This window comes from Phoca vitulina, unplaced genomic scaffold (genome assembly GCF_004348235.1).
Source record: "Phoca vitulina isolate PV1807 unplaced genomic scaffold, GSC_HSeal_1.0 scaffold47, whole genome shotgun sequence".
Classification (NCBI taxonomy): Eukaryota; Metazoa; Chordata; class Mammalia; order Carnivora; family Phocidae; genus Phoca; species Phoca vitulina.
Window position 1 is genome coordinate 2436598 of NW_022589750.1, and position 27884 is coordinate 2464481.

A 27884-nucleotide genomic window follows, 5' to 3' on the forward strand; every position below is an offset into this window, starting at 1 on the left:
GGACTACGAAGGATGTGTCAACAGACAAGGCCCAGCTTGTCTTCGGACTTCTAAATACATAGAGATTGGGAGGAAGACAGAAAATTGGATAGGTTGATGGAAGAATGTTAGTTACTGAAAATGGGGACTACGTGAAAATTTACATACTGAATGTTGACACTTGCCCCAGACTTCTTCACCCAGCTCTAAGAATATGGACAGCCAGGCTGATGCCCTCCAAGTGGGGGTCTGGAAGAATCTTCCGAGAAATATGATCAGATGAGCAAAAAGACCTAAAGATACTAGCGTTAGGGGTTCCTCAAGGAAATGGCCTAGTGGATCGCCCTGTGGTGAAGTCCACAGATAACATGCCTCCCCACCTACCACACACACACACACACACACACACACACACACACACACACAGTTTCCGATCGTACCTTAGAGTCCCAATCTTAATTATGAGCACACAACTGAGGACTACCTGACATTTGAGGAAAGCCTCTAAAATGAAACACAGAGCTGCAACACCCCCCCCCAAAAAAACCAGAGAAAAAATAGTTTAGAAGAAATAAAAACTTTGCAAGGAGAAAAGCATTTTTAAAAAAACTGTCGGGTGGGGTGCTTGGGTGGCTCCATTGGTTAAGCAACCGACTCTTGATTTCGGCTCAGGTCATGATCTCAGGGTCCTGGAATGGAACCCCACGTAGGGCTCCCTGCTCAGTGGGGAGTCTGCTTCTCCCTCTCCCTCTGCCCCTCCTCCCTGCTTGTTCTCTCTCTCTCTCTCTCAAATACATAAAATCTTAAAAAAAAAGAGCTCTTAGAAATTAAAGACATGAAATCAGAAATAAAAATTCAATAGAAGGGTTGGAAAATAAAATTAATCTCCCAGAAAGTTGAGCAAAAAATGAAGGAGATAGGAAATAAGGAAAGAAAATACAAGAAAATTAAACGTCTGGCCCATGGGATTAAACATCTGAGAAACAAAAGTTCCAGAAAGAAATAACAGAAATATGGAGGGGAAGAAATAGTCCAAAAAATAACAATTTATTATTTATTTTATTTTTAAAATTTGTATTCTTTTTTTTTTTTTAAGATTTTATTTATCTATCCGAGAGAGAGAGCACAAGCAGGGGGAGTGGCAGGCAGAGGGAAAGGGAGAAGCAGGCTGCCTGCTGAGCAGGGAGCCCAATGCAGGGCTCAATCCCAGGACCCGGAGATCATGGCCTGAGCCGAAGGCAGATGCTTAACCGACTGAGCCACCCAGGTACCCCCAAAAATAAGAATTGAAAAAATGTTTTTCTAGGGGCACCTGGGTGGCTCGGTTGGTTAAATAAACATCCCACTCTTGATTTCAGCTCATGTCATGATCTCAGGGTCGTGAGATCGAGCCCGGAGTCGGGCTCTGTGCTGGGTGTGAAGCCTGCTGAAGAATCTCTTTCTGCCCCTGCCCCCCAACCCCAGCTTGTACACTCACACATGTGCCCACAAGCGCTCTCTATCAAAAAAAAAAGAAAAAGGGGTGTGTGTGGGCTCAGTCAGTTAAGCATCTAACTTGGGCTGAGGTCATGATCTCAGGGTTCTGGGATCAAGCCCTGTGTGGGGCTCCCTGCTCAGGGGGAAGCCTGCTTCTCCCTCTCCCACTCCCCCTGCTTGTGTTCCCTCTCGCTGTGTCTCTCTCTGTCAAATAAATAAATAAAATCTTTAAAAAATAATAAATAAAAAAATGTTTTTCTAGAACTGAAGATGAGCTTCTAGGTTGCAAAGACCCAGACCCACTGGGTTCCCACTAAAACTTTCCATGTAAGATTTCAGAAGGCTAGGACAAAGAGAAGATCCTAAAAGTTGTGGTTGGGCAAAGAGAGAAAGAAAATGAAAATAGGCTTCATACACACTTTATTTTCCAGAATAAGAAAAATTTCAGGCTTCTTTTTTTTTTTTTTTATTTTTTTTTTTAAGATTTTATTTATTTATTTGAGAGAGAGAATGAGAGACAGAGAGCACGAGAGGGACGAGGGTCAGAGGGAGAAGCAGACCCCCCGCTGAGCAGGGAGCCCGATGTGGGACTCGATCCCGGGACTCCAGGATCATGACCTGAGCCGAAGGCAGTCGCTTAACCAACTGAGCCACCCAGGCGCCCAAATTTCAGGCTTCTTAACAGCAACACCAGAAGCTTGAGGACAATGGAGAAATGCCCTCAAAATTCTTAGCGCAAATTATTTCCAACGTAGTATTTGATACCCAACCACAATGTCAGTTGAGCGTAAGAGTAGAACAGAGACATTTTCAGACTTAGAAGGTCCCAACATTTTTTTTTTAATTTTTATTTAAGTAATCTCTACACCCAACGTGGGGCTTGAACTCACAACCCCAAAACCCTGAGATCAAGGGTCACATGACTTTCCACTGAGCCAGCCAGGTGCCCCAAGGTCCCAACAAAATTATCTCCCAAGTACTCTTAAGAAGCTCCAATCAAAATAAACTGAAAAAGATAAAGAGATAGGTTGGAGATAGGTTGCAGGAAATAGGAGATCAATCCAAGAGAGGCAAAGGGAATCCCAAGATGGATGTGGAGAGAGACCCAGCAGTGCAGTCTGAAGACCAGCCTCTCTGTGCTGGAGTAGGTCTAAAGGCTCTGAGAGAAAATTCTCAAATAGAAGAGATAAAATTCCTTACGTGTTTGTATATCCTTAGAACACATTAACACAACTAAAGGAGAATTTTGGGATAAATTAGAGTACACAGAAAACGAAGCAAACAAACATAAAGAACAATGCAAGTACTGATTTCAGAAAAAACATAAATGGTAACAAAAATTTAACTATCCACATGGCGGGGCACCTGGGTGGCTCAGTCCCTTTTTTTTTTTTTTTTAAAGATTTTATTTATTTATTTGACAGAGAGAGACACAGCAAGAGAGGGAACACAAGCAGGGGGAGTGGAAGAGGGAGAAGCAGGCTTCCTGCCGAGCAGGGAGCCCGATGTGGGGCTTGATCCCAGGACCCTGGGACCATGGCCTGAGCCGAAGGCAGACGCTTAACAACTGAGCCACCCATGCTCAGTCCTTTAAGCATCCAACTCTTGATTCCAGCTTAGGTCATGATCTCAGCTCAGGATCTGTGCTCAGCATGGAGTCGGCTTGAGATTCTCTCTCTCCCTCTCCCTCTGCCCCTCCCCCTGCTCACCCTCTCTCACTCTCTCTCTCTCTCTCTAAAATAAATAAATAATATCTTTTCTTAAAAGATATTATTTATTTGAGAGAGAGAGAGAATGAGAGAGAGCATGAGAGGGAGGAGGGCCAGAGGGAGAAGCAGACTCCCCGCTGAGCAGGGAGCCCGATGCGGGACAGGATCCCAGGACTCCAGGATCATGACCTGAGCCGAAGGCAGTCGTTTAACCAACTGAGCCACCCAGGCGCCCTAAATAAATAAAATCTTAAAAAAACAAAAAACAAAAAACTATCCATACGGCACAACTGTAAAGAGCATTTGCATTATCATAATAGCGTAAACACTAAACAGATCCAACCAGAATTATGATATATTGGAAGTGTGGATTGATGGGAAATGGGGGTGGGGGGATGGTGGGGGTGGACAAGAGAGTTAGCAGTGGGAAGTCAATCGCTGGAACAGAAGCATCAAGAAGTAGCAACACTTGCATGCTATTTTTAGTTTGAGATACACAGATGAATCCAAGACAAAACATAGTAACGCAATTTAAACACTCAATTGAAAGTGCTCGTCTCTGAAAAACTGAGGGAGTTGGAATGCTACTATTTTTTCTATCAGCCTTATAGAAGTATTTGACTGTTTATATAAAATAATGTATATCGATGATAAAAAAGTACTGATAACCTCAGGGAAGGGGGCATCTACAGGAGGAGGTCAGTTAAGAGACTACGGCCGTTTTCAAAGATGATAGAGGAAGGGGACATAGGGATGTGGACGGATTTGAGAGATGTTTTAATTATGCTTTCTCTCTGCTCCCTTTATTTTTTTTTTAAGATTTTATTTTTATTTATTTATTTTTTTAAAGATTTTATTTATGTATTTGACAGAGAGAGACACAGCGAGAGAGGGAACATAAACAGGGGGAGTGGGAGAGGGAGAAGCAGGCTTCCCGCCGAGCAGGGATCCCGATGTGGGGCTCGATCCCAGGACCCTGGGATCATGACCTGAGCCGAAGACAGACACTTAACTGACTGAGCCACCCAGGCGCCCCTAAGGTTTTATTTTTTTAAGTAATCCCTACACCCACTGTGGGTCTGGAACTCACAACCCCGAGCTCGAAAGTTATATGGCTCACCACTGAGCCAACCAAGCACCCCTCTATGCTCCCTTTATTGTTATTTATTTTTAAATATTTTATTTACTGGGGAGCCTGGGTGGCTCAGTGGGTTAAGCGTCTGCCTTTGGCTCAGGTCATGATCTAGGGGTCCTGGGATCGAGTCCTGCGTTGTGCTCCTTGCTCAGCAGGGAGTCTGCTTCTCCCTCTGCCTCTGCCCGTCCCTCTGCTCTTGCTCTCTCTCTCTCTCTCTCTCATGAGCGCGTATGTGGACTCTCAAGTAAATAAATAAAATCTTAAAAAAAAAGATACGTTAAAAAATAATAAATATTTTATTTATTTAAGAGAGAGAGCTTGAGTTGGGGGGAGGGCCGAGGGAGAATCTCAAGCAGACTCCTTGCTGAGTGCGGAGCCCGACTCGGGGCTTGATCCCAGGGCCCTGAGATCATGACCTGAGCCAAAACCAAGAGTCAGATGCTTAACTGACTGAGCCACCCAGGTGTCCCTCCATGTTCCCTTTAAAAAGTCCTCCCCCTCAGTGCCCTCCCCTTTGTTCTCACTGCCAAGGCCAGAATCCAGGTCCTTATCACCTCATACAGATCATGCCCAACATCTGATAGAATCACCTCGTAAGCGGCTAATGAGGTGACGAGTGGGCAGGAGCCCAAGGCGAGGCTGTGGCTGAGAACAGAATGACGCTGGAGTGCAGACATCCCGTGAAAATTGGCCAAGACAGGGGCCCAGGCAAGAGAATAACGTGAAAATCATAAACTCCGAAAAGCAAAGGCAAAACAAGATGGGGCAAGATAAAATTTGGCAGTATTGCTTCCTAGTTTATGCCCTTTTCTTCTGCATGAAGTTTTAAAGTTTAAAGTATTCTATTCTAGGGGCGCCTGGGTGGCTCAGTCATTACGCGGCTGCCTTCGGCTCCGGTCATGATCCCAGGGTCCTGGGATCGAGCCCCGCATTGGGCTCCCTGCTCGGCGGGAAGCCTGCTTCTCCCTCTCACACTCCCCCTGCTTGTGTTCCCTCTCTCGCTGTCTCTCTCTCTGTCAAATAAATAAAATCTTTAAAAAAAAAAAAAAAAAAAAAAAAGATATAAATCCCTGTCAGATTGAGATGAGCCAAGGCCATGAGACTGGATTTTTCTGGCTCCCAGCTGTGGAAGGGGTTGACCAGCTTCATTATCTCTTGATCAAGATTGTCCTAAAGGCCCTTTTGCTCTAAATTGGTTTTAAGGGCCCCAAATTGGCACCACTCAGGAAGAGTTGAGCCCCTGATGTGTTCTGTTCGGCCGAATCTTTTTTTTTTTTTTTTAATTTAAATTTTAAGGTGGATCTTCAATTCTCTACATTTCCATAGAAATCTAGTGATCCTGTTTCTTACAATGTACACATTTATATTACCTGCCTGCCCCCTTTCAGTGTCTAAATTATGGCCATGTAACCAATGGTTCATCAACAAAAGGAATAATATGCCACCGTCAGAAGTGATGACAGATGCATGTTTAATAGCATAGGAACATAGATGTTTCTGATATATTGTTAAAAAGTATATGATCCCGGGGCGCCTGGTTCCACAGCTGTAGACTATGTGTCTCTTGATCTCGGGGTCATGAGTTTGAGCCCCACATTGGGTGTAGAGCTCACTAAAAGAAAAAGAAAGGTATATGATCCCACCTCTACTCACTTAACTAATTATGTGTATATACGGACACTGAAAAAAATCTGCAGAATTGATACCAAAGGGTTAACAACACTTACGTAGGTAAGGCTATGGATTCTATTTTTATTTTATATGTACGTTCCAATTTTCCTACAAGAAACCCACAGTACCTGTGTAATAGGGTATTATGAAAGTAGGACAGAAGCTTGTCTCCCTCCTTCTCTCCATGGGCCCTAGAGGTCTGTTTGGTTTTGCTGAACTGAAAATAAGGACTTTGTGACTTTTGAAAAAGAAAAAGCGCTGGTGAGCTGATTTTTTTTTGGAAGTTGAGGCAAGTGTCCCTTCCCTGCATCCCCAAAACACCACCAGCAGGTGGCAGTCTGCTCCATGGGTTGAGCCACTGGGCCGGCCTCAGCCTGGGGTCCTGCACCTTGCAGTCCAGACACTGGAGGCCTTTGTCTGGGTCCCAAAGTGGGACCGACAAGCCTGATGTGCCAAGCTGGCCCCTTGCTCTTCTTTTCTCTATATTTCACAGATCAGAGCCAACACTTGGCCCTCTGAGGGTGAACGTCGCCTTGGGCCCACCTCTACCCCCTGAAGCAGCATCCCCCTCTCCACACACACACCAGGAGACCAGAACATTCCAGAAGGGTCTCGGGGTGGCTGAAGCTTATTGAGTCACGCACTTACAGTAATTCTCCTTTATTTCTCACCCTCAACAAGGAGGAAAGGCCTCCGCCCGGATACTGCTCTGCTCCTAATTTGGGTATAGTCACTCCCAACCTCTCTTCCTTCAGGGAGGCCTCTGCAGAGTGCTTGAGCTGGTGGGGAAGGAGGTCGACCCTGGAGATCCCCAAGGAATGGCCTCACTTTCCCGCCAACTTCCTCATGGCCTCTCCTTCGAAGCGAAAGGCATGCCAGCCCTCGGTTTCAGTCAGATCCTGGGCTCCCAGGGCCTTGTACAAGGCCATGGCCCTCTGGTTCCAGTCCAGGACTGCAAGGCGGAACTGGGAACAGCCCTGATCCAGGGCCACCTGTGGGAGAAGACATCGCTGACTTTTCCTTCCAAAAAGGAAAAGGCTTTCTCACCCTGCATTTCACTGCTCTGCCGCCCCTACCCGCTTGCTTTTCCAGGGCCGAACTCATGGCCCCATCCCTCGTCTCACCTGAGCCACCTTTTTTATTATTTTGGAGCCAATCCCCTGACCTGTTGTGGGGAAAACGAGAGAAAACAAAAAGGGGGCGGGAGGAGGGGTTATTTCCGTTGAAGGGACTCAGAAGAGGCCATAAGGCTGGGGTTAGGGGGCAGGGGAGGGAGGTTGGGTCTGGGTGGCTTTCCTCCCGCCCTGGCCCCAGCCCAGTACCCCTACATTCCGGCGTCACATAGATGTCTTCCAGATAAACGTTGCGCCCCTTCCACGTGCTGTAGATGAAGTAATACAGCCCATAACCCACCACACGGGGCCCTGAGATGGAGACAGAAGAGGGCACTGGGCGCCTGGGAGGGACCTCTGAGAGCGCCGGGACCGGGACCCTCCGAGGCCCTGCTGGTCTTACCCTGCGGCTCCCCGGGGGCGGGAAGGACCTCTGCCACCAAACAGTGATAGAAAGGGTTCCCTCCGAAGCCATCTGCTCTCAGGGCTGCGGAGATGGGGATTGTGGCAAAGAGACAGAGAAAGGGCCTGGGTGTGCGCCCGCCCGGCCTGGAGCTAGGGCCTTGGGGACCCATCCCTCCCTTCTGCCGCCCCCCCCCCCCGCCCGCCGCTGCCGCCTGGGCCAGGACGCGGGTGCCGGGCCCCCACCTTCTTCGCTGATCTGCACCTGCTCCGAGAGTTTCTCGTACTCGGCCAGTTCCTACGGCAGCGGGGGACAGAGGCCGGATCAGGGCAGGGGACCCCTCCCGAGGCGGCCCCGACTCCCCGCCCGTCCCCCCCCCCCGGCCGCGCCGCCCGCACCCCCTCGGGGGGCCCCCGGTTCCTGGCCCGCAGGCGTCACCCGAATCAGCCTCAGGATATGTCCACAGTCTCCCTCTTCGGCCTCTCGGATCCGCACGGAGGCCATCTCGATCCCCGCCGTCTGGGACTGAAGTCCGGGCCCCTCCCCTCCTGTCCTGCCGGCAGGGGGCCTGCGAAAGGGCCTACGCACCGGGCCGGGACAGCCTGGGGGCGCCGCGGGCTGGGGCCCGGGGGGCTGGTGGGCGTGCGGGGGGTGCTCTCGGCGCCGCACCCCTGCACCCGGGGGGAGCCGGGGGAGTGCTCAGCGCCGGGGGCGCCGGGGGGATCCTCTCGGCGCCGCACCCCTACACCGACCGGGGGCCCTGGGAATGCTCAGCACCTGGGGTGGCGGGGGGGGGGGGGATCCTCTCGGCGCCGCACCCCTGCACCCTCCCGGGACGCGTCCCCCCAGCCAATCAGCTGGCAGAACAGGCACGCCCCGAGGCCCTAGCCCTGTCCCCCGCCGCCAGCCCCGTGACTGGGCCCCCGGGGAAGGGGTCAAGGCTGGACTGCCCGCTCCCTCGCTGTTGTCGCCCGGGTGTCCCAGCCTCTGTGGGTGAAACCCCGCAGTTCAAAAGTCACCTCCCCCGGCCTTCCCTAAGTGAAGGGTGCAGTGATTTTCCGCTGCACTCTTCAGTCACGCTCACCCATCCAAGGGCCCCCGCGACCCTGGGTGAGTCCTAAGTCCCCCAGCTCCGAGAGCTGTCTCCTAGGGGGTCTTGAGTGGCTCCAGGTGTCCTTTCTCTCGGCGCACTGGGATTTCAAAACGGGTCAGGGAGAGGGTGATGCATTTCTATTGGTAGATGGTGAAATCCGAAATAAATGGAGAAGAGGAGATAATTCGGAGTGGGGGACGGGCCTTTTCTTAGTAGCCACTAAATCACAGTCAGGGACAGAACCTCCCTCTGAGGCCAGCCTCAGAGGCCTGGGAAAACACTGAGGGAAGAGCTCAGAGCCCACACCAGGCACTGTGCCTGCCTTATCTCAATGAGTCCTCCCTACAGTAACCCCATGAAGTAGGTACTATGTTTCACATTTTATGAACAAGGACACTAACAAGCACCGTGAGTGGAATGACTTGACCAGACTCACCCAGCCGGATATTTTAGTATCGCAGGTCTCAGCCGTAGTTCCTTTTTTTTTTTTTTTTTTTTTTAGGATTTTATTTATTTATTTATTTGAGAGAGGGAGCATGAGAGAGGTGGAGGAGCAGAGGGAGAGGGAGCAGCAGGCTCCCCACTGAGCAGGTGGGGCTCGATCCCAGGACCCCCGGATCATGACCTGAGCCCAAGGCAGATGCTTCACCGACCGAACCACCCAAGCGCCCCTCAGCTGTAGTTCTGACAGAGGATGCTCCTTGGGGTGCAGGCAGGACTGTTTCTGGACCTCAGGCCCGCAGAGGCAGCCTCCCCAGGTGGGCAGAAGGCTTCAAGGACCCAGGTCAGGCTGTAGAGGAGGAGTGGGGAAGTGGGGTATCCTGTCCGAGTTCATACACTTTCCTGGCAGGGGGAGTGTAGTGGAGGAACTCTGTCCCTCCCCCCGAGTTGTCCTCAGAGGGGTCAGAGGGGCCAGAGGGTCAGTGCCCGGTCTCCTGCCCCCCTTCTTCCCCCCAGGGCAACCTTTAACCCAACACCAACTACAGAAAGGCTGCCTGCCCCCACACATTCTCCCCAGAGCTCTCTGAGCCACAGAGAGGACCGCAGCTGACCATGGAGGGCCGAGGCCCGCTGGTCACATCGCTGCGGTGGCTGTCACTGCTGTTGTTACTGCTTCCACCTCCGGGCCACCAGGGACAGGCCCCGAGACATGGTCTCTCCACCCAGGTGCGGCTGTTGGGATGGGGTGCTCAGCCCGCGTGTGGGACTAAGTGAGCTGCACTTGGCTCAGCTCCTGCCTTCTTTTCCTCCCCGCCCCCCCCACCTCTCCGTCCATCCTCGCTCTACCTTGTTTGTTTTCTCTCGCGGACAGAGGGTCCAGGACCCCCCTGCTGTGCATCTCAGCAATGGCTCAGGACGAGAGCCTATCAGCATCATGACTTTTGACTTCACCAAGATCAGGAAGTATGAGGTTGACCTAGCCCCTTGACGGAGTCCCCGACCCTACCTTCCCTCCCTCGGATCTTCTCCCTGTCCTCCAGCCTCCCCCACCCCACTTTTACCCCCAGAGGGCATGCCCCATACACAGTCTTTCCTTTTCTGTCCTTCCAGAAGCTCTTCCTCTTTTGAGCTTCGAACCTGGGATCCAGAGGGAGTGATTTTTTATGGCGATACCAACCCAGACGATGACTGGTTTGTGCTAGGACTTCGAGATGGCAGGTCTGAGATCCAGCTGCACAATCAGCTGGCGCAGCTTACGGTGGGCGCGGGGCCCCGGCTGGACGATGGCAGGTGGCACCAGGTAAGCCAGATCTGGGCCCGAGGGGCGGGGTGTCCCGAGCTGGTCCACGGAAGGGGAACAGAAAGGAGTTTTCAGGCATCCCTTTCCCACTGTCACCTTATTCAATCTGCACAAAACCTCCATGGAGTTGCTATGCTTGTCCCCGGTTTTCCGGATGGGAGTTCTGAGGCTCACGGCCCCAGTGAGCCAAGGATGCTAACTGACTCCATGAGTCTATGTTCTTTTTTTTTTTTTTTAAGATTTTATTTATTTATTTGACAGAGACACAGTGAGAGAGGGAACACAAGCAGGGGGAGTGGGAGAGGGAGAAGCAGGCTTCCCGCTGAGCAGAGAGCCCGATGTGGGGCTCGATTCCAGGACCCTGGGATCACGACCTGAGCCGAAGGCAGACGCTTAACAACTGAGCCACACAGGCGCCCCACGAGTCCACGTTCTTTCTGCTATACTTGGCCGCTTCTGAAGAAGAAAGTGGTGGAGGCAGGCCACAGAGGTTCTGATTGGGCTCCGCTCCTTCCTCCCTGCAGGTGGAAGTGAAGATCCTTGACGATTCGCTGCTACTGAATGTGGACAGGGAGGAGGTGCTGCGCCTGAGACAGGTCTCTGGGCCCCTGGCCAGCAAACCCCAGCCCATCGTCAGAATTGCGCTGGGGGGACTCCTGTTCCCCGTCTCCAGCCTCCGTTTGCCGGTAACTACATCACAGGGCTGGGGACCGACCAAAGCTGTTGAAGTGTGGCTGGCTGGGGGACCGTGGGGGTCCAAGGCCACACTTTGAGCGAGAGAGAGAGAGAGCTGCGTGGGAGAGGCCAAGTGCTTGTGACTCACAGCGGAGTAAACTGAGGGTGGGGAGGGGCTCTGATGTCTTGAAGGCCACATCCCCACGTCTTCCCTTCCCTCCACCGGCTCCAGCTGGTCCCTGCCCTGGATGGCTGCCTGCGCCGGGGTAACTGGCTGGACCCACAGGCCCAGACCTCGGGATCTGCTCCTACTAGCAGCCTCAGAAGCTGTGCCGTCGAGTCCCAACCTGGGACGTTCTTCCCACCAGGGACCCGTGCAGAATTCAATCTCCAAGGTAAAGGCTGTTTTTCCCTGCACGGCCAGCTCTGTGTCTGCCTTCCCCGGTCTCCCTCCCAGCACTCGCTGCCTCCCTCCATGAGTCCCCAGCCTTGAGTCCTCAGGGGGATCACTTCTCCCCCCTCCCCCAGACATTCCCCAGCCTCATGTTGAGCCCTGGGCGTTTTCTCTGGACCTGGGACTCCAGCTGGCAGCAGGCTCCGGCCGCCTCCTTGCCCTTGGGACCCCAGAAAACCCTTCTCGGCTCAGCCTCCACCTCCAAGATCAAGTAAGAGTGGGCGCTTCCTGTATTCAGTGGAGCCTGGGAGCAGCGGAGGGGGGAGCAGCGGAGGGGGGGGGACACTCCAAGTTGTCAATGTTAGGAAAGCTTAAGGTGGGGGGGGGTAGAGACGCGTCCTGAAGCTGCCCACAGCAAGCAAATGACATTTTATTTATTTATTTATTTATTAGATTTTATGTTTAAGGACTCTCTACACCCAACATGGGGCTCCAACTCACAACCCTGAGATCAAGAGTCGCAGGCTCTGTGAAGTCAGCCAGCCAGGCACCCCTACAAATGGCTTTTATCTAGATTGTATTGACTTGGGAGAGGTGTGGTTTTATGGAATATCAAGCCAGGGAAATCGAGGCAGCATTTAGGTGATCGAAATGGTCGGCAGACAGAAGGTAGGGCACAGAGGCCCCACTGAGGCAGTAAGGGATGGGGCCCCAGGGAGCTGATGCAGTTCATTCTTTCCATCCCCCCCCCCCAATCCCTTTTCCGCACACTCTGCAGAAGGTGGTGCTGTCCTCTGGGTTGGGGCCAGAGCTGGATCTGCCCCTGGTCTTGGGACTCCCTCTTCAGCTGAAGCTGGCTGCATCCGAGGTGGTCTTGAGCCAGGGGTCTAAGAAGGAGATCCTTGCTTTACCTGCCTTGGACTCGGACCTTGCGTCCCTCCTCAAGCTCTGGGTCCAGCCGCAGGGGCGCCTCTTCCTGGGGGCTCTGCCAGGTAAGACAGGGACGTTCGTGTTCCTCAGCACACCACTGGAAATAGCTAGAGGGAAAGGAAAAGAAAGGCAAGCGTGTGGTTTTAGGGGAAGGAAACTTCTGGAAAGGGAGAAGAGAGGCCACAAGAAGAGAAGGGATAAAGGGCAGTGGGAGAAAGTGCTTTAAAAAACTTGAGGCAGAGAGCTGGGAAAGTGGGGGGCAGCCTGTGGGTCCAAGCTGCCCTAAGGCCCCCTCCGTGCCCCCTCCCTCTAGGAGAGGCCTCTTCTGCCTCCTTTTGCTTGGATGGCCTTTGGGCACAAGGCCAGAAGCTGGACATGGACCGGGCCCTGAGCAGAAGTCAGGACATCTGGACTCACAGCTGTCCCCAGGGCCCAAACAATAGCACCGGCACCACCCATTAAATCCCCACCTAAGAATCCCCTTGAACGTTGCTCATTCATTTATTCAACAAGTATTCACTGGGCGTCTGCAATGTACCAGGCGCCCTGCTGAGCACTGGGTTGTCCTGATGAGTAAAAGCGACCCAGGTTCCTGGCCTCTGAGCGCTCACGGTCCCCCTGGGAGAGGCAGGCATCCAGCAAAGACTCACAAGTAAGTGGATGATTGGAAACCCAATAAGCGCCATAAAGGAAGGTCAGCTTTCTTGCCCCGAAGCTGGTCCTGAGAAGTCCAGAGGGGAGGGAAGCAATGGAATTCTCTGGTCCCTGAGATGGGCCACTGCTGTGCAAGGAAGAAGCAGCAGGGGGTGTGAGAGAGCCATGGAGACAGCGGGGCAGGGGTTCTGGGAAAAGGGGTGGAAACAGCCGGGAGAGAGAAAAAAGGAGTGGAGCCTGGGGCGAAGCAGCCTGCATCTCTCCCGGTCTTGGTCCACTTGCTGCATTCCCAGACGAATTCGTCTCTACTTCATTAAACAAGAGCTGGTTTATGCTGGTCCCAGCTGGGAAAAACAGACAGATTCAGGAATATCTCTGCCTTCAAAGAATATGGTGACTCAGCCCTCAGCCCCCAGACCTCTGCCGAATCCTGGTGCCCCAGCCCCTACCCAGGGTACGCACCCTCCTGTCTCAGCCCCTACCTTCCTGGGAAACCTTCAAGCCCGGACCCCCAGCCCCCTAGGGAGCCCTGGGGCTCCATCCCTCAGTCCCCACCTCTCAATCCTCATCCCTCTCTAGAGCTGTTGACCCATCCCCCATCTCCAGAACCCATGGGGATCCCAGCCTCCTGGCTTCTTAAAATGATTTTCCTACCAGTCACCCTGGTAACAGGGTGAGTCACTCATTGGACCCGCTGTCTCCTTCTGCAGGGATCAGCCAGGACCTAAATGACCCCAGGGTAAGGAGGCTCCAGGAGAGTCTCTGGGGCTGGAAGACACAAAGCTGAGGCTTCTCCTTGGACCCTCCTAATCTTGACTTTGGTGGTCTACAGCTGCCCCCAGCAGGTGGAGTGTTCTGGAGAGCCCTGAGCAGGGCCAGGAAGCCCAAATTCAACTCTGGTCCCCTGGGCAATGTTGGGGGTCTGCTTGAGCCATTGGATATGTCCATTCAGCTGATATCTACTGAGCGCTTACTGTGTACCAGGCACTGTTCTAGGCACTGAGGATGCATTGATGAAAAAAGACACAAGCCCTGTACTTTTCTCTTTTTTTTTCTTAGATTTATCTATTTGAGAGAGAGAGAGAGAGAGAGAGAGAGAATGAGCATGAGTCAGGGAGGAGCAGAGGGAAAGGGAGAGAGAAACCCTAGTGGACTCCATGCTCAGCATGGAGCCCGATGCGGGGCTTGATCCCACGACCCTGAGATCATGGACCTGAGCCAAAACCAAGAGTCGGAGGCTTAAGGAAACCGACTGCACTGCCCAGGTGCCCTCACCATCCCTGTTCTTATGGAGCTCACGGTATGGGGGCAGGGGCAGATAGCCCGTAAACAAGTAAGCAAGATCATTTCAGATAGTGGTTAGTGCTGTAAAGAGAATAAGATCCTGTAACGTAAGCGAGGACAGTGGTAGACGGGCATGCATTGGCCGGGTGGTCAGGGATGGCCTCTCTAAGGCAGTGTCACTTGAGCAAAGACCTGAATAATGAAAAGAAACCAGTCCCATGGGTCCCTGGCTCAGGTGTGAGCCAGTGGGGAGGGTTAAAGGACCCTCAACACACCTGGGTCCCCATCAAGGGGTGGGCCTGAGCAGCAACCTCCTGAACTTTTGTCCCTGAGGATTCTCCCAGGGCCTGGCTTTTCTCTCCTCCCTGCACCCCACCCTGTCCAGGACACCGCGCCCCCAACCTCTCTTTCTCCGGTCTGCCCTAGATTCCAGGATTCCTGATTACCGTCCAGAGCTGTCTACGCTCTTTCATTAAGACTGACTTTGCTTCGACACAGAGGCTGCCAGGCCCCCACCAAGGGCACCTTCAGTGGCTGCCCAGTGTTCTCGGGTTCCCCCACACCCCTACAAACCTTTCCGGGACTTGGCAGCATACCCTGCAGCCTCCAGGCCTGGTCCACCCACTCACTCCACCCTGCGTGCTGCCTCTCTCTTCCCTCCCTCCTTCCCCTTCTCCCTCCCTCTCCTTTCCCTTCTTTTAAGCAGCGAATGTTGGCTGTTGACCATACGCCGAGCTCTGTGTCAGGTAGTCCACAGGGACCCCGAAGATGAGTAAGACTCACTCCTGGTCCTGGAGACCCAGAGTCTTGGGAGAAAGGTAGACAGACATGGGCAATGCTTGAATAGAGATCCCCATGAAGGGCCAGGGAAACTGGCTTCGAGTTCTACCAAGGATCATCAAAGAGGTGAGCCACTGGACGTTTGAACTTGAACAAACGCCTAAATCTCTTGACTTTTCATGTTCCCCATCTACAAAATGGGAAAGTTACTCTACTCCAAGGCTTGCTGTGAAGATTTGATGAATCATGTGGACCAGATTCCTAGCCCTGAGCTTGGCCTATAGGAAGTGTTCTGTATATGAGAGATGTTGCTTCCATCGCTATCATTGACCTCATGCATAGTTCTTGGAATAGAAGTCTGAGCCTGCCCGTATAAAAGACGAGGAAGGGTGTGCAGGGGCCGGCTCAGACGGGCTGAGGGCAGACTGAGGAGGCTCCTTGGGCCACGTGGTAAGAGGCCTTGTAGGTCCCGCTGAGGAGCCGGCGGGCTTGGTCTGGTCAGTGGCAGAACATCTGTGTTTGTCTCCTTTTTTTTTTTTTCCCCCAATTGTGGCATAACATACAATTTACCATCTTAAAAAAAAAAGATTAATTTTATTTGAGAGAGAGAGCGAGCGAGAGAGCGCATAGCTCTACAGGGGGGAGGGGCAGAGGAAGACAGAAACACAAGCAGACTCCGAGCTGAGTGCAGAACCTGATGCGGGGCTCAATCTCACGACCCTGAGATCATGACCTGAGATGAAACCAAGAGTCGGACCCTCAACCAACTGCACCACCCAGGCGCCCCACAATTTACCATCTTTTAAAAAATTTTTTAAATTTGACTCTGGTTGACTAAACTTCACCATCTTAACTATTTTTATGGCTCAGTGGCGTTTGAGTTTCTCAGTTTGGGGCAACCATCACCACCACCATCCATCTCCAGAACTCTTCATCTTGCAAAACCGAAACTCTGTGCCCATTAAATAATAGCCCTCCACCCCCCCATCCCCACATCTGTGTGTTGGAGTTCTCTTCTTTCTTCTTGTCTCTGCAAAGACCTATCTTGTTGGGAACCCAGATAGCCAAATCCCTGGGATTTTCGGGAGCGGGAGGAGGACCAAGGGGCACAGACCTCATGACAGCCTCTGGATTTGGGAGAGCGGCTGTGGCTTTTTTTTTCTTTTAATTTAATTTTATTATGTTATGTTAGTCACCATACAATACATCATTAGTTTTTGATGCGGTGATTCACGATCCATTGTTTTCGTATAACACCCAGTGCTCCATGCAGTACGTGCCCTCCTTAATACCCATCACCAGGCTAACCCGTACCCCCCACCCCCTCCCCTCTAGAACCCTGTCTGTTTCTCAGAGTCCATAGTCTCTCATGGTTCATCTCTCCCTCCGATTTCTGTGGAAGCCCTTATTCCCTTCCTTCTTTCTGGAGATGGCTGGGTTCCAGGAAGGGGCTGGAGGTTTGTAATGGCTCTTTTTTTTTTTTTTTTTTAGGATTTTATTTATTTATTTGACAGAGAGAGACACAGCGAGAGAGGGAACACAAGCAGGGGGAGTGAGAGAGGGAGAAGCAGGCTTCCCGCTGAGCAGGGAGCCCGATGCGGGGCTCGATCCCAGGACGCTGGGATCATGACCTGAGCCGAAGGCAGACACTTAACAACTGAGCCACCCAGGCGCCCCGGTTTGTAATGGCTCTTTGACCCCCACCCCTTCCTTACCATATTTCCCTGTGAACACCCATGCTGCATTTGGTAGCATGCTCCCTCCCGCCCCCCTTCATGCTGACCCGCACCTATAGGAGAAGAAGACGTACATGGGTGCAACAGATACCTTCGGTCTCACCCTGAAACGCACAGAAGACATTCATTCTTTTCCGAGGGAGCCCGTGTATAGGACGGAGACTGAGCCAGCGGTCTGGAGGCTCTCCCCAGGCCTGTGTTTACCAGGCCATGTGGGTTGAGGGTAGCATCCAGGCCTCATCTCTCCGGATGGAGCCTGGCTCATTCCAATGCTCCTTGCCTGATGAAAGAAAGGGCAAGTGCCCCCCCTGCGGTTTCTAGAAGGAGCCATTCGATGTTGAAGCACAATTCAGCAACCAGACTTTATCTTCCATAGCTCCGTGGGTTGCTTGGATATAGGAGGATATGATATATATGAAGTCTAAGACAAAGGCCTGTTCACAAAATGCTCAAAGTCTGAGCTTTCAGCCCAGTTACTCCAGACAAAAACCCAGGCATTAGACTCGACTCCTCTCTTTCTGTCACCCCCATGGTTCCTGTGACGGTCCTTCCACCGTAGATCCTGAACCTTCCCTCTTGTCTCCACCTGTAAACCTGCTCCCCTCCTCTAGAACTTCCACATCTCCTGCACAGTTTCCTGCGAAGCCCTCCCCACGGGTCTCCTTGCTTCCCGTGGTCCACGCTCCACGCTGCAGCCATGGTGATTTTCATGAACTCTCATCACATCACTCCTCTGCTTAAAACCCTAGAATTGCTTCTGGGCGCCTGGGTGGCTCAGTTGGTTAAGCGACTGCCTTTGGCTCAGGTCATGATCCTGGAGACCCAGGATCGAGTCCCGCATCAGGCTCTCTGCTCAGCAGGGAGTCTGTTTCTCCCTCTGACCCTCCCCCCTCTCATGTGCTCTCTCTCTCTCAAATAAATAAATAAAATCTTTAAAAAAAAACAAAAAAACCCTAGACTTGCTTCTGTGATCGTTGGATTAAAATCCAAACTACGCCCTTTGACCTGTATGATTTGGCTCCTGCCTCCCTCTTGGATCTCTGGCTGTACCCATCTTGCCTTCCCTCATTGAAGGCCAGCTTTTGCGCTAATCTTCCTCCTCCTGGAAGGAAGAGTCTTCTCCTACAGGTCCCTGTGGCTCCTTTGGGTTAGTCGGGTCCCACACTGACCCTTAAGCTCTTTGGTAAGGCCCTCCTGGACCATCCAGGGGCTCTCTGGCACATCACGCTGTTTTATTTTTCCTGCATAATATTATAATGCATTGTTTCATTTGTTTGCTGGTTTTTATTATTTATTGGAACGGGAGTCCCGGTAGCACAGGGACCAGAACAGTGCTTGGCTCTAAGTAACTGCTCATTAGCCTACGCACTGAATAAATGAATGGGAGTTGGGGCTGGACTCCGAAGGGCGGGCCGTCTTCCAGGATGAGGGAATGAAATGGGCAAAGGTGTGAAGCTAGGAGTAAGCACAGTTTGTCCTGGGAGTGGCCGGCAAAGCTCCAGCGGAAGACGAGTTGGGTCCTAGTGGGAAAGGAGGTTGGGGACACAGGCTGGGTCTAGATTGTGGAATGTCCTGAAGGAGAGACAAAAGAATCAGGACTCCATCCTGCAAGCTAACAGGAAGCCATTGAAGACCTCTGAGCTGAGGAGTGGCCTAATTAAAACTGTATCTTGAGAAAATTAATCCAGAGCCTGCTCCAGAGCCAGCTGTATAATTTGCAGGACCCAGTGCACAACCAAGATGTGGGATCCCTTGTTCAAAAAGCAGGGGAAAAGGGCCAGTCAAGCCCTGAAAGAGAAAATGTTTTCCTTTTCTTCTGCCTTTCTTTCCTTGAATTCTCATGGGACTTTCTGCTATTTAACGTTGTTCGAAATAAAGAAAAACTACCATTTTTCTACCTTCAGCTTTCTGATGAGCACAGAAGAACTGAGAAGAAAAGGAATTATGGGCAACTCAGCGCTCCCCTTCCTTCCGTGTCATCCTTGCTAGCAGAAGTGGTTGGCTCAGTCAGGAAGTAGCCTGCACGACGGAGAAAGGGTAGAGTAAGACGCCTCAGTCACCCATGTCTTCTAGAACACCACTGCCTTCTTTTTTTTTTTTTTAAAGATTTTATTTATTTATTTGAGAGAGAGTGAGAGAGAGAGAGAGCACAAGAGGGGGGAGCGGGAGAGGGAGAAGCAGACTCCCTGCTGAGCAGGGATCCCGATGTGGGACTCGATCCCGGGACTCCAGGATCATGACCTGAGCCGAAGGCAGTCGCTTAACTAACTGAGCCACCCAGGCGCCCCCACTGCCTTCTTTCTGTATTCCAAGCAAGGTCTGCTTCGAACGTAACGTGTGGCCTCTCAGTGATCAGCACCCCGAGTGGTTCAGGTGTATGCATAACACGTTTACCTCGTCCTCGCTTTGAATCTCGCTGAGCTCCCGTGTGCGGTGGGTCTGTACCCAGGGAGCCTCACGAAAGGCATGTTACCTGCATCTCCTCTGCTCACACGCACACTCCATTGTCCCATTGGACTTCACTTGCAAATTACAAGTTCAAAGATAAAATTATGAAGAGTTACAAGACAGTGACAGCAGAGCACTCACCCAAGCACAAGGCTATTCTGAGCACCAACCTTGTTTGAGCAGATCCCGGGTTCATGAAGCTAGGCTCGGGGAAGGTGGGGGAGAGCATCCGAGGGGGAGGCTGACAATCAGAATAGGCATTGTTGAGGACGGGAGCCAAGGATATTGGGTGATAGTTGAAAGGAGAAAAAACACTTCTCCAAGGGAAAGTGACAAGATCTGAAGAGAGATGAAAAGTAACAGATAATGATTCTTAAGTGGAGGTCTCTCGAGGCTCTGTACCCCCCTACTAGTCTGTGGGTCTCTTGAGCCCCAGGAGAACCGTGACTTTGCCTCTCCAGGGCTAGAGTTGCATAAGGTCTCTTGTAGGTACTCAGTAAATGTTTGTCGATCCAAATGGGCAAACGGGGAAGGGGGAGTTCAGATATGGGGAGGGGGGTGGGGAGACACAACACCTGAGCACACCTGGGTCCGGGGCCGGGGTCTCAGGGCAATGCTAGGGCCCGGGAATGGGAATGTGGTGTCGGGAAGGGCTTCGCCCAGAGAGTGGGTGGGGACATGGGGAAGCTTCTAGGCTTGGAGAGGACCAGGGGCCGTGGAACTTGTGAAGGAGGTATGGGGGTGCTGGGTGGGTGGTAGCTGCTCCCCAAAGGGGATTTCCGTCCTGTGGTGACTTCTAGCCATCTCTGTGTGGCCTGTTCTAGCACTCGTCCCTACTGTTTGTCCTGGTCTTTGGCGCTTTCTCTATTCCTCTCACATTTGGCCCTGTCCGTCTCCGGATCTTAGTCTCCAACGGCCGGCCTGGGGCCCCTTCTCAGCACAGAACGGCTTCCCTCCCCAGCTCCGTGTCACTCCGGGGTTATCTTTCCCTCTACTCCGCCCCGACACGCCCTCCATCCCCTCCATTCACCTGATCCCGTCCAGTACCTGGGGTGGGGGGAGGGGAGAGACCTCCGGGTGCTGAAGAGGCGGCAGGGGGGCGGACCCAATCCCTTTCTCCATATTTGCATATGTATGAGGTCGCCCGGGCCAGCGGCGAGGAGGCGGGGCTTCTGGGGGTGGGAAGGGGGCGGACACCCCCACGGCCGCCGAGTATAAAGACTGCGCGCCGCGACCGCCGGCCCCGCACTGCTGAGGAGCGGAGCCTCCGCCTGGGGGACCCCCATCCCTGGCTGTCCCCCAATTGCGCGTCCCTGCCCCACCCCCGCGGCCGAGCCACCACTCGTGTGGCGGTCTCCGCTTGGCGGAAGAGCCTTGAGCGGTCACCCGGCCCCTCTCCACAGCCCCTTTGCATCTCGGATTTCGGGGCAGCCCCCTCCCCCACCCCTCCCCGGCCTCCTTGCACCCCTATTTTTTCTGCGTTTAGCTCCGGTTTTGCAGCCGTCTATTTTTGCATCCCTTTTCATTTTGTTTCTAGAAGGTTTGGGGGGGGGTGAGGCTGCACCGCACCCCTTCCCCTTTCTAACCTCCCCTGCTCTGACAGTCCCCCTTTTCATCGTAGCTGGGGGGCCTAGGATCCGTGCATCCTACGCCGCGCTGCCAGCACCCCGCAGCGCGTGGCCGTGCGCCCCGGAATTTGCAGCAGCTGCCTAGCTGAGGAGGGTCTCCCTCGCCCCCTCTGCCTTTGCTCCCCGCGCGTTCCGGAGCGTGCGGGGGGGGCTTCTGCGCGCCGCACCCCAGCTTCTCCGCAGCCCCCAGCCCCGCGCGGGACTCGCCCCCCGCCGCCAAGATGGTCATCCAGAAGGAGAAGAAGAGCTGCGGGCAGGTGGTTGAGGAGTGGAAGGAGTTCGTGTGGAACCCGAGGACGCACCAGTTCATGGGCCGCACCGGCACCAGTTGGGGTACGCAGGGCGGGCCGCGCGAGGGGCGGGGCGGGGGTCCGCCGGGCGACGCCGGGCGGGGGGGCAGCGGGTCCCGCCGGCTCGGCCCCAGCTCCCTTCCCGGGTCCCCGGCGTCCGGCCCCCCTGCCGGGCTCTGGCCTGGGAGGGGACCGAATCGCCGGTCTAATCTCCCCGGCCGGCCGCTGCGGAGGCGGAGAAAGTAGGTCACCGCCGCCTTCCCGCCCCCCGCGGAGCCCCCTCGCGCGGGGGGTCGCGGGCCGTGCGCGCGTGTCCGCGCCGTGGCGCTCGCGCTCCCTCTCGGGGCAGGTCTGCTCCGCATGGCCCCCCCCCCCCCCCCCGCCTTCCCCAGAAGAGCGCCCCTTCCCTCCCTCTGGCTCTCACTAGCTAGCCAAGCCCGTCTATTTTTAGCTCGTGCCCATCCCCTGGACCCTGGGAACATTCATGAGGGGGCGGGTCTTGGAAGGGTGGGGGTGTGTGTGGGGGGGTTCTTCACAGCGGAAGTTGTCAGTATCCCACTGCTGAGCGTTTGGAGCTTTCTGTGGCTGCTTTGTGGGTGGGGGGCGGGTGGGGAGGGGTGGCCCTGGGAGATTTTGGAGGTTGGATGTTCGGCTCAGATGTCTCAGGCGGAGGGAGGAGTAGATGCTAGAGGTGGGGAGACGCGTACATCATCCGGCAGAGCGTGTCTGTGGGGTTGGGGTGCCTTGGGACCTCCCCAACCCATAGCAGGACTCGAGGTGTGTGGAGGGAGTTATCTCTAGTCGGGGGGGAGGTCTGGTAATGGGCTTGAGTGCAGGTGAGGGGTGGCGATCTTCCAAAAGGGATTGTGAAGCGGGGAAGTCGAAGCATGGGGGACCCTGTGTGACACAATTTGCAATTCATCCACGCTGATTGCACGCTATTCCCATCAGCACCCCCCACCCGGGGCCCTGGAGGTGGGTCCAGTGCAGTCCTTGCCTTGGGGGGGGGGACTGGAGGCCCAGCCCCTGGGATTGGAGGGGTCCCTGACTGCTTGGGGAAATCTAGAGAAGCTTCATGGGGAATGTGTCTTCTGAGATGGAAGGACTGGGGGTCCTGGGTGGTGGCAACAGCAGACACCGTGTCCATCCAGCAAGCACCTGTTCTCTGCCTGGAAGGCTCTGGGATAGTCCACCTTTACTCTCCGCCTCTGCCTTGGGAGCTGTGTGTGAATTGGGGGTGGGGTGACTGTTGAAGGCTCTGGACAGCTCTGAGAGATGTCCTAGGTAGACAGGATTCGCGTGCAAGGTCTGACTTGTGTAGGGTGCCGGGGGAGAGAAGGGTTTGCTGTTTGAACGTGAGGGTCCGTAGTCTGAGAGATGGGGTGAGAGTTTAGTTGTGAATGGCGGCCAGAGCTGGTGTAAAAAGTCCTTTTTCTGGATGGACAGCTTGAAGCACGAGGACCAATGCAGCAATCACAGATGTGGTGCCTTTTCAGGGCCGTGAATGGTCGAGAAGTTGGGAACATAATTTGATGCAAAATGACTGTGGCCTATACTTGGGGTTGTCCCAGCAACGAGAATTTAGGTCTCTTGTGGCCTCCGCAAGGCTGGGCTTCACGGTGCCCTAGGACCGGAGGGGGCTGGGAGCCATGGCTGGAAGCCAGACACAACTGCCTGTTTCCAGCTTGTCTCCTTTTGCTCCCAAGGGAAGGCTCTAAGATGTCCCCAAGACTCTGTGACCCGTCCCCGTGCTGAACCTCCGAGTGGGAGATGGGTGTGTGGGGATAGGCGAGGTCATCCCGGGAGCCTTGGAACCTGCTGACCTCATTTCCTCCTCCCTAGCCTTTATCCTCCTTTTCTACCTCGTCTTCTATGGCTTCCTCACGGCTATGTTCACCCTTACCATGTGGGTCATGCTGCAGACTGTCTCTGACCATACCCCCAAGTACCAGGACCGACTGGCCACACCGGGTGAGTGATGCACGCTCCCCACCCGCCATTAACTGGCCCTGTGCCCCCCAAGCCTCCAAAAAAAGAACTTACAAGCCCAAGAACTCACAGTTCACAGAGGCTTGGTTCTGGTGGCCCGATTGCCATGTACAAGGGAGTGCTTGAAGTCCGCCTTTCTTCTTGTTTCCTGCGGCGGAGAGCTTTGTGACCTGGGGAGGTGCTCTCTGTCCCCAGGAGATCGTCCTCCTGTGAAGACGATCTCACATCTTCACCCCATCCATCCATCACCCTGCTGCTCCCTATGTCCATCTTCTTCACTGTGTGTGTGGTCCCTCATCGTATATATATATATATATATATATATGTCGGCTTTGTCGGCCATAGGCTTGATGATTCGCCCCAAGACGGAGAATCTTGATGTCATTGTCAACGTCAGTGATGCTGAGAGCTGGGACCAGCACGTTCAGAAGCTCAACAAGTTCTTGGAGCGTGAGTGTGGTTGTGCGGGAGCTCAGGCAGGGGATTGGGGGACCCAGGAGGCAGAACAGCGGGCCCATGACCCTGTCTCTCCCACCTCCTTAGCTTACAACGATTCCATCCAAGCCCAGAAGAATGACGTGTGCCGCCCTGGACGCTACTATGAACAGCCGGATAATGGAGTTCTCAACTACCCGAAGCGTGCCTGCCAGTTCAACCGAACCCAGCTGGGCAATTGCTCTGGCATCGGGGACCCGACCCACTACGGTTACAGCACCGGGCAGCCCTGTGTCTTCATCAAGATGAACCGGGTACGTGTGACCGTGGTCACCGGGGAGGACCAAGGAGGAGGGGCTGGGCCCACCCTCTGCTGGCAGACGCTCTCTTTCACTGGGGCTGCTGGATGCTGGAGAGATTTTTGGGTGTTTAAGTGGCTGGGAGAACAGGAGAGATGGGGCCGTCGGAGGCTGGGGTGTGTGGAGGGAAGGCTGGGTACCTGTGTCTTTACCATCTTTTTTCTCTCGCTCCTCCCTCTCTCCTCCCTCCAGGTCATCAACTTCTACGCCGGAGCCAATCAGAGCATGAATGTTACCTGTGTGGGGAAGGTGAGTTTATCGGGCCTTGCCCACCTGCCCACCTGCGTGCCCTTCGTGGTTTCCACCTAATGCACTGATCTCTCCTTATCTTCTTTGCTCTCAGAGGCCCCTTCACTATAGGGACAAGGGGGTAAGAGTGGGTGCCACTGTGACTCGAACTCCCAAGGGGCTCCCACCCCTCTTGCTTCTCTCTAGGATGCAGGAGCCCGCTCTTGTGTGGATAGACACCCGCCTCCCTGACTCCACCCAAGCCTTGGCTCCCGGCTTCTATCCCTAACCCTTCCACCTTCTCGTCTAGTCCCTGATAACCATGACTTCCGCTCTCCCTCTCGCAGCTCACCTGTTCCTTCCTCAGTTCTTTCTAGGTGTCTGGTAGTTAGCACCACCTGCCGCCACTCAGTGTCCCTGGACCCCACCTCTGTCCTCTCTAGAAACTTTCTGTCCCTCTTCACTCACACCGCTCCCCCCTCCCCTGCCTACTGAGCCCTTACTCATTTATCTGTTCTCTCTCTCGGCTCTGCTCCAGAAACCGATTCCTGAGACAGGGGTAAGAACTCGGTGTGGGAGTGTAGCGGACGGCTTTCAGTATCATTAGCGCCCTTCAGGACTTCCCAGTCTGACGGAGGAGACAGGCAAACACACACACATACAGGCTCACAGCCCAAGGGAAACTGATCTGAGACAGAAATTATTTGGGGGCGAAGGAAGAACAGAGGGACGTCTGGAGAGCTCTCGGGTTCCTGGCGCCCCAGCATGCTCTCCCCCACCCTTCTGCGCCCCCACAGAGAGATGAAGATGCTGAGAATCTCGGCAGCTTTGTCATGTTCCCTGCCAATGGCAACATTGACCTCATGTACTTCCCTTACTATGGCAAAAAGTTCCACGTAAGTCCCGCTGGGGGGCCCGGGCTGGCGGCTCCCCAAGGGGAGCGGGGTCCTTGGGGAGGAGGTTGAGTTGCCATGGGCCTGGACCTTTGCTCTCCTCCTCTGGCCCAGGTGAACTACACGCAGCCCCTGGTGGCCGTGAAGTTCCTGAACGTGACCCCCAACGTGGAGGTGAACGTAGAATGCCGGATCAACGCGGCCAACATCGCCACGGACGACGAGCGAGACAAGTTTGCCGGCCGCGTGGCCTTCAAACTCCGCATCAACAAAACCTGAGGCCCCTTCCTCCTGCCCCCGCCTCTTTCCTATGGATGCTTCTGGAATGTCCCTGACCCTGCCTGATCCCTCCCTCACCCACCCCAAAGGTATTTTTTATAACAGAGCTATGACTTGTTGGAGCCTCACGCCCTTTTTCTTTACTTGTGAACCCAGCCTGACTGCCATTTGTGATTCCCAGCCCTCAGTTTCCCCCGCTTCCTCTCCCGATTCTAGCTGATTCTAGCTCGGTCACAGGCAGGGAGACAGGATCCCGGGACGGCCCCAGGGGAATTAGCTGTTCTGGTTCTGGTTTAGCTGGGAGTGGGGTGTCTCCACCCCTCCGTCCCCAGAGAGCTATAGAAAATGCCTGCCCGCTCACCTTCACACCCGCCTTCACACTCATCCGCCTCCTCACACACACACACACACACACACACATCTCGGTTCACCCCTTTCTCTGTCTCTCCCGCACTTTCTGCCCCATCTACACGGTCCCTGTCTTGGTGGCTTTGGACGCATCCGGCTCCTCCTCCGGCCTGTCCCCACCCCCTCCCATCCCCATTCCCTCCTCTGAAAGACAACTGTTTGTAATCGAGGACGAGGTGGCTCTGTGGCCTTTTCCCTGTTCTCTGGCACATCAGTCTTCTCACCCTCTGGTGGCGGCATGCGCTGGGAACGAGGGTCTGGAAGGGGAGTGCCCGTTGGTTCTTGAAAATTCTCTTCCTGTCAATAGGCACTCCTCAGAGGGATGGGGTTGACCTAGGCTGAATGTCCACTTTGTTTTTGCCGATGGCTCACTTCTCCCTGTTTGTTTTCCCAGAATATCCTTCAAGTTCCACTCTTCCCCGGAGCCCTGGGGGAGGGGCAGCCATTTTGGCTGGGTCCCCAGTGGCCACCTTGGAAACGTCAGCTGGCTCTGGGATTATTTCACCTCCTTCCCCCCGGGCCCAGAGCTACCCCCACCGTCCTCCCTCTGGTTTCTCTTAGCATGTTATCAACTAATCACTAACTCCTTCCCTCTCCGCATGTCAGCCTGAAGGTTGCGAACAGCCCCTCAGTCTAGGCTCTGAATGTCTCGGCCCCCCGTCTCCTTCAGACCCCTTGGCGTTTTTAAACGACCCCATAGTGTCCATAGAATGCTCCACGAGGGGCCTCTGGTATTCTTGAGCGATAGTGCCCTTCATTTCTGCCCTCTCTAACGGTCCATCTCTTTTCTGACACTGCAGCCCCCACACCCCACCCTCAGACGGACCCTTCCCTCCTTCCCTCTCGCTGCTCTGAGTCTCTCCCCTTCGGGTCCCCATGTTCTCCTGCATTGCCCTCGCCCCTGTGGTCTCTCTCTGCAGTTATTTAATGCCTGTGTCAGATCTACTGTAAAAAGAGGATAAAGTACAATAAAATGAGAGCAATTATATATATAAATATATATCATACATGGAGCCCTGCGTGCGGGTGGTTCCTTGCCGAGCGTTTGGAAGGACTCTGGGAAAGGGAGTGGGGGGTGGTGGGTGTGGGTGATTCGGGGCTTGCTCAGTCCGGCCTCCTTCCCAGCTCCGAGCTCTCCGTCCGGTGTCCAAGCAACTAGATCACTCCTTCACCTGTATGGTCTTTGCGATCACTCCGTGCAAGAGAGGCAGGAAGCCTACACCCCTTTGTACAGCGACAATACTTAGGATGCCTACTGTGTGCGTTCCAGGCACCGTGAGGACACACTTATGAGAGAGGCAGAGTTCCCGCTCCCAAGGAGCTCCCCAGTTTAACGGGAGAGGTGAGGAGCACATGAAACACTCTCCTACCAGGTAGACCTACACAAACGTGCTTCCAGGAATGGGAGAAAGCTGAAAGCCGGCGAGGACAGAATTCAGAGTGGACATCTATTTTCTATCGGGGGCTTCCAACGGCGGGTTTCCTAGAGGCTTAAAGGATGGGGTGTTTGGGGAAGAGAGCATAGCGTCAGCAAATGCCCAGGGACGTGAGAAAAGCTGACCAGAAGAAACAGACCTCAGAACGATATGATCCTAATTTTGTGTAAGAGTATACACATAAGCATAGAAAAAAAGGATGGGGGGGTCCGCTTAACAATGTTTATTGTGACATACAGGGATGGGTCTAGAGCCCATTTTTATTTTTCTTGGGGTTTGTTTTTGTTGGTGGGTTAACAACGAGTTAGTCTTAGTATTTGCCACGAAAAATGCCTTTAGTATATAGGCACAGATCCACACAATTTTTTTTTTTTAAGATTTTATTTATTTATTTATCAGAGAGAGAGCACAAGCGGGGGGCAGCAGGCAGAGGGAGAAGCAGACTCCCCGCTGAGCAGGGAGCCCGATGTGGGACTCGATCCCAGGACCCTGGGATCATGACCTGAGCCGAAGGCAGACGCTTAACCGATTGAGCCACCCAGGCGTCCCAGATCCACACAATTTTATCATGAATGCGTCGTACACACTAGGACCACTGGGTTTAGTCACCGTTGTGCCGAAATTGCATCATATTATATACTTTTGTGCATTTCACTTTCTTCACTCAATAAATTTCTTGTGCCACTATTTCACCTGGTAGAGCTCTAATATGTTTTTTT

General features: G+C 53.7%; 3 protein-coding genes across 9 annotated transcripts; 2 read left to right on the forward strand and 1 right to left on the reverse strand.

Moving 5' to 3' along the window:
• Positions 1-5377: 5377 nt before the first annotated feature.
• SAT2 (spermidine/spermine N1-acetyltransferase family member 2) lies at positions 5378-8254 on the reverse strand. Of its 6 annotated transcripts, XR_004302651.1 has the most exons (8): positions 7924-8254; positions 7731-7782; positions 7486-7569; positions 7293-7394; positions 7095-7135; positions 6642-6962; positions 6099-6187; positions 5378-5911 (listed from the first exon to the last, which is right to left on the reverse strand). XR_004302651.1 is itself a non-coding variant. In XM_032431851.1 (6 exons), the coding sequence occupies exons 1-6, from the start codon at positions 7987-7989 to the stop codon at positions 6795-6797; spliced, it is 513 nt and encodes a 170-aa protein (XP_032287742.1). In that variant the 5' UTR covers positions 7990-8254; the 3' UTR covers positions 6203-6794. The 6 variants fall into 6 exon arrangements, 4 of the variants coding, with proteins under 4 accessions (XP_032287744.1, XP_032287745.1, XP_032287742.1 ...); XR_004302652.1 differs by lacking the exon at positions 6099-6187; XM_032431851.1 differs by lacking the exons at positions 5378-5911; positions 6099-6187 and having other exon boundaries at positions 6203-6962.
• A 1307-nt stretch (positions 8255-9561) lies between these two features.
• SHBG (sex hormone binding globulin) lies at positions 9562-12800 on the forward strand. 2 transcript variants are annotated; one of them, XM_032432010.1, is made up of 8 exons: positions 9562-9745; positions 9891-9982; positions 10130-10319; positions 10844-11005; positions 11227-11389; positions 11523-11659; positions 12167-12380; positions 12632-12800. In XM_032432010.1, exons 1-8 carry the CDS (start codon positions 9632-9634, stop codon positions 12778-12780), a joined length of 1221 nt encoding a protein of 406 aa, XP_032287901.1. In that variant the 5' UTR covers positions 9562-9631; the 3' UTR covers positions 12781-12800. The 2 variants fall into 2 exon arrangements, with proteins under 2 accessions (XP_032287901.1, XP_032287902.1); XM_032432011.1 differs by having other exon boundaries at positions 9625-9718; positions 12632-12780.
• A 7657-nt stretch (positions 12801-20457) lies between these two features.
• On the forward strand, positions 20458-26742 carry ATP1B2 (ATPase Na+/K+ transporting subunit beta 2). The gene is made up of 7 exons (XM_032432055.1): positions 20458-21181; positions 22981-23109; positions 23473-23577; positions 23671-23876; positions 24114-24170; positions 24947-25045; positions 25157-26742. Exons 1-7 carry the CDS (start codon positions 21070-21072, stop codon positions 25319-25321), a joined length of 873 nt encoding a protein of 290 aa, XP_032287946.1. The 5' UTR covers positions 20458-21069; the 3' UTR covers positions 25322-26742.
• The last annotated feature ends 1142 nt before the right edge of the window (positions 26743-27884 follow it).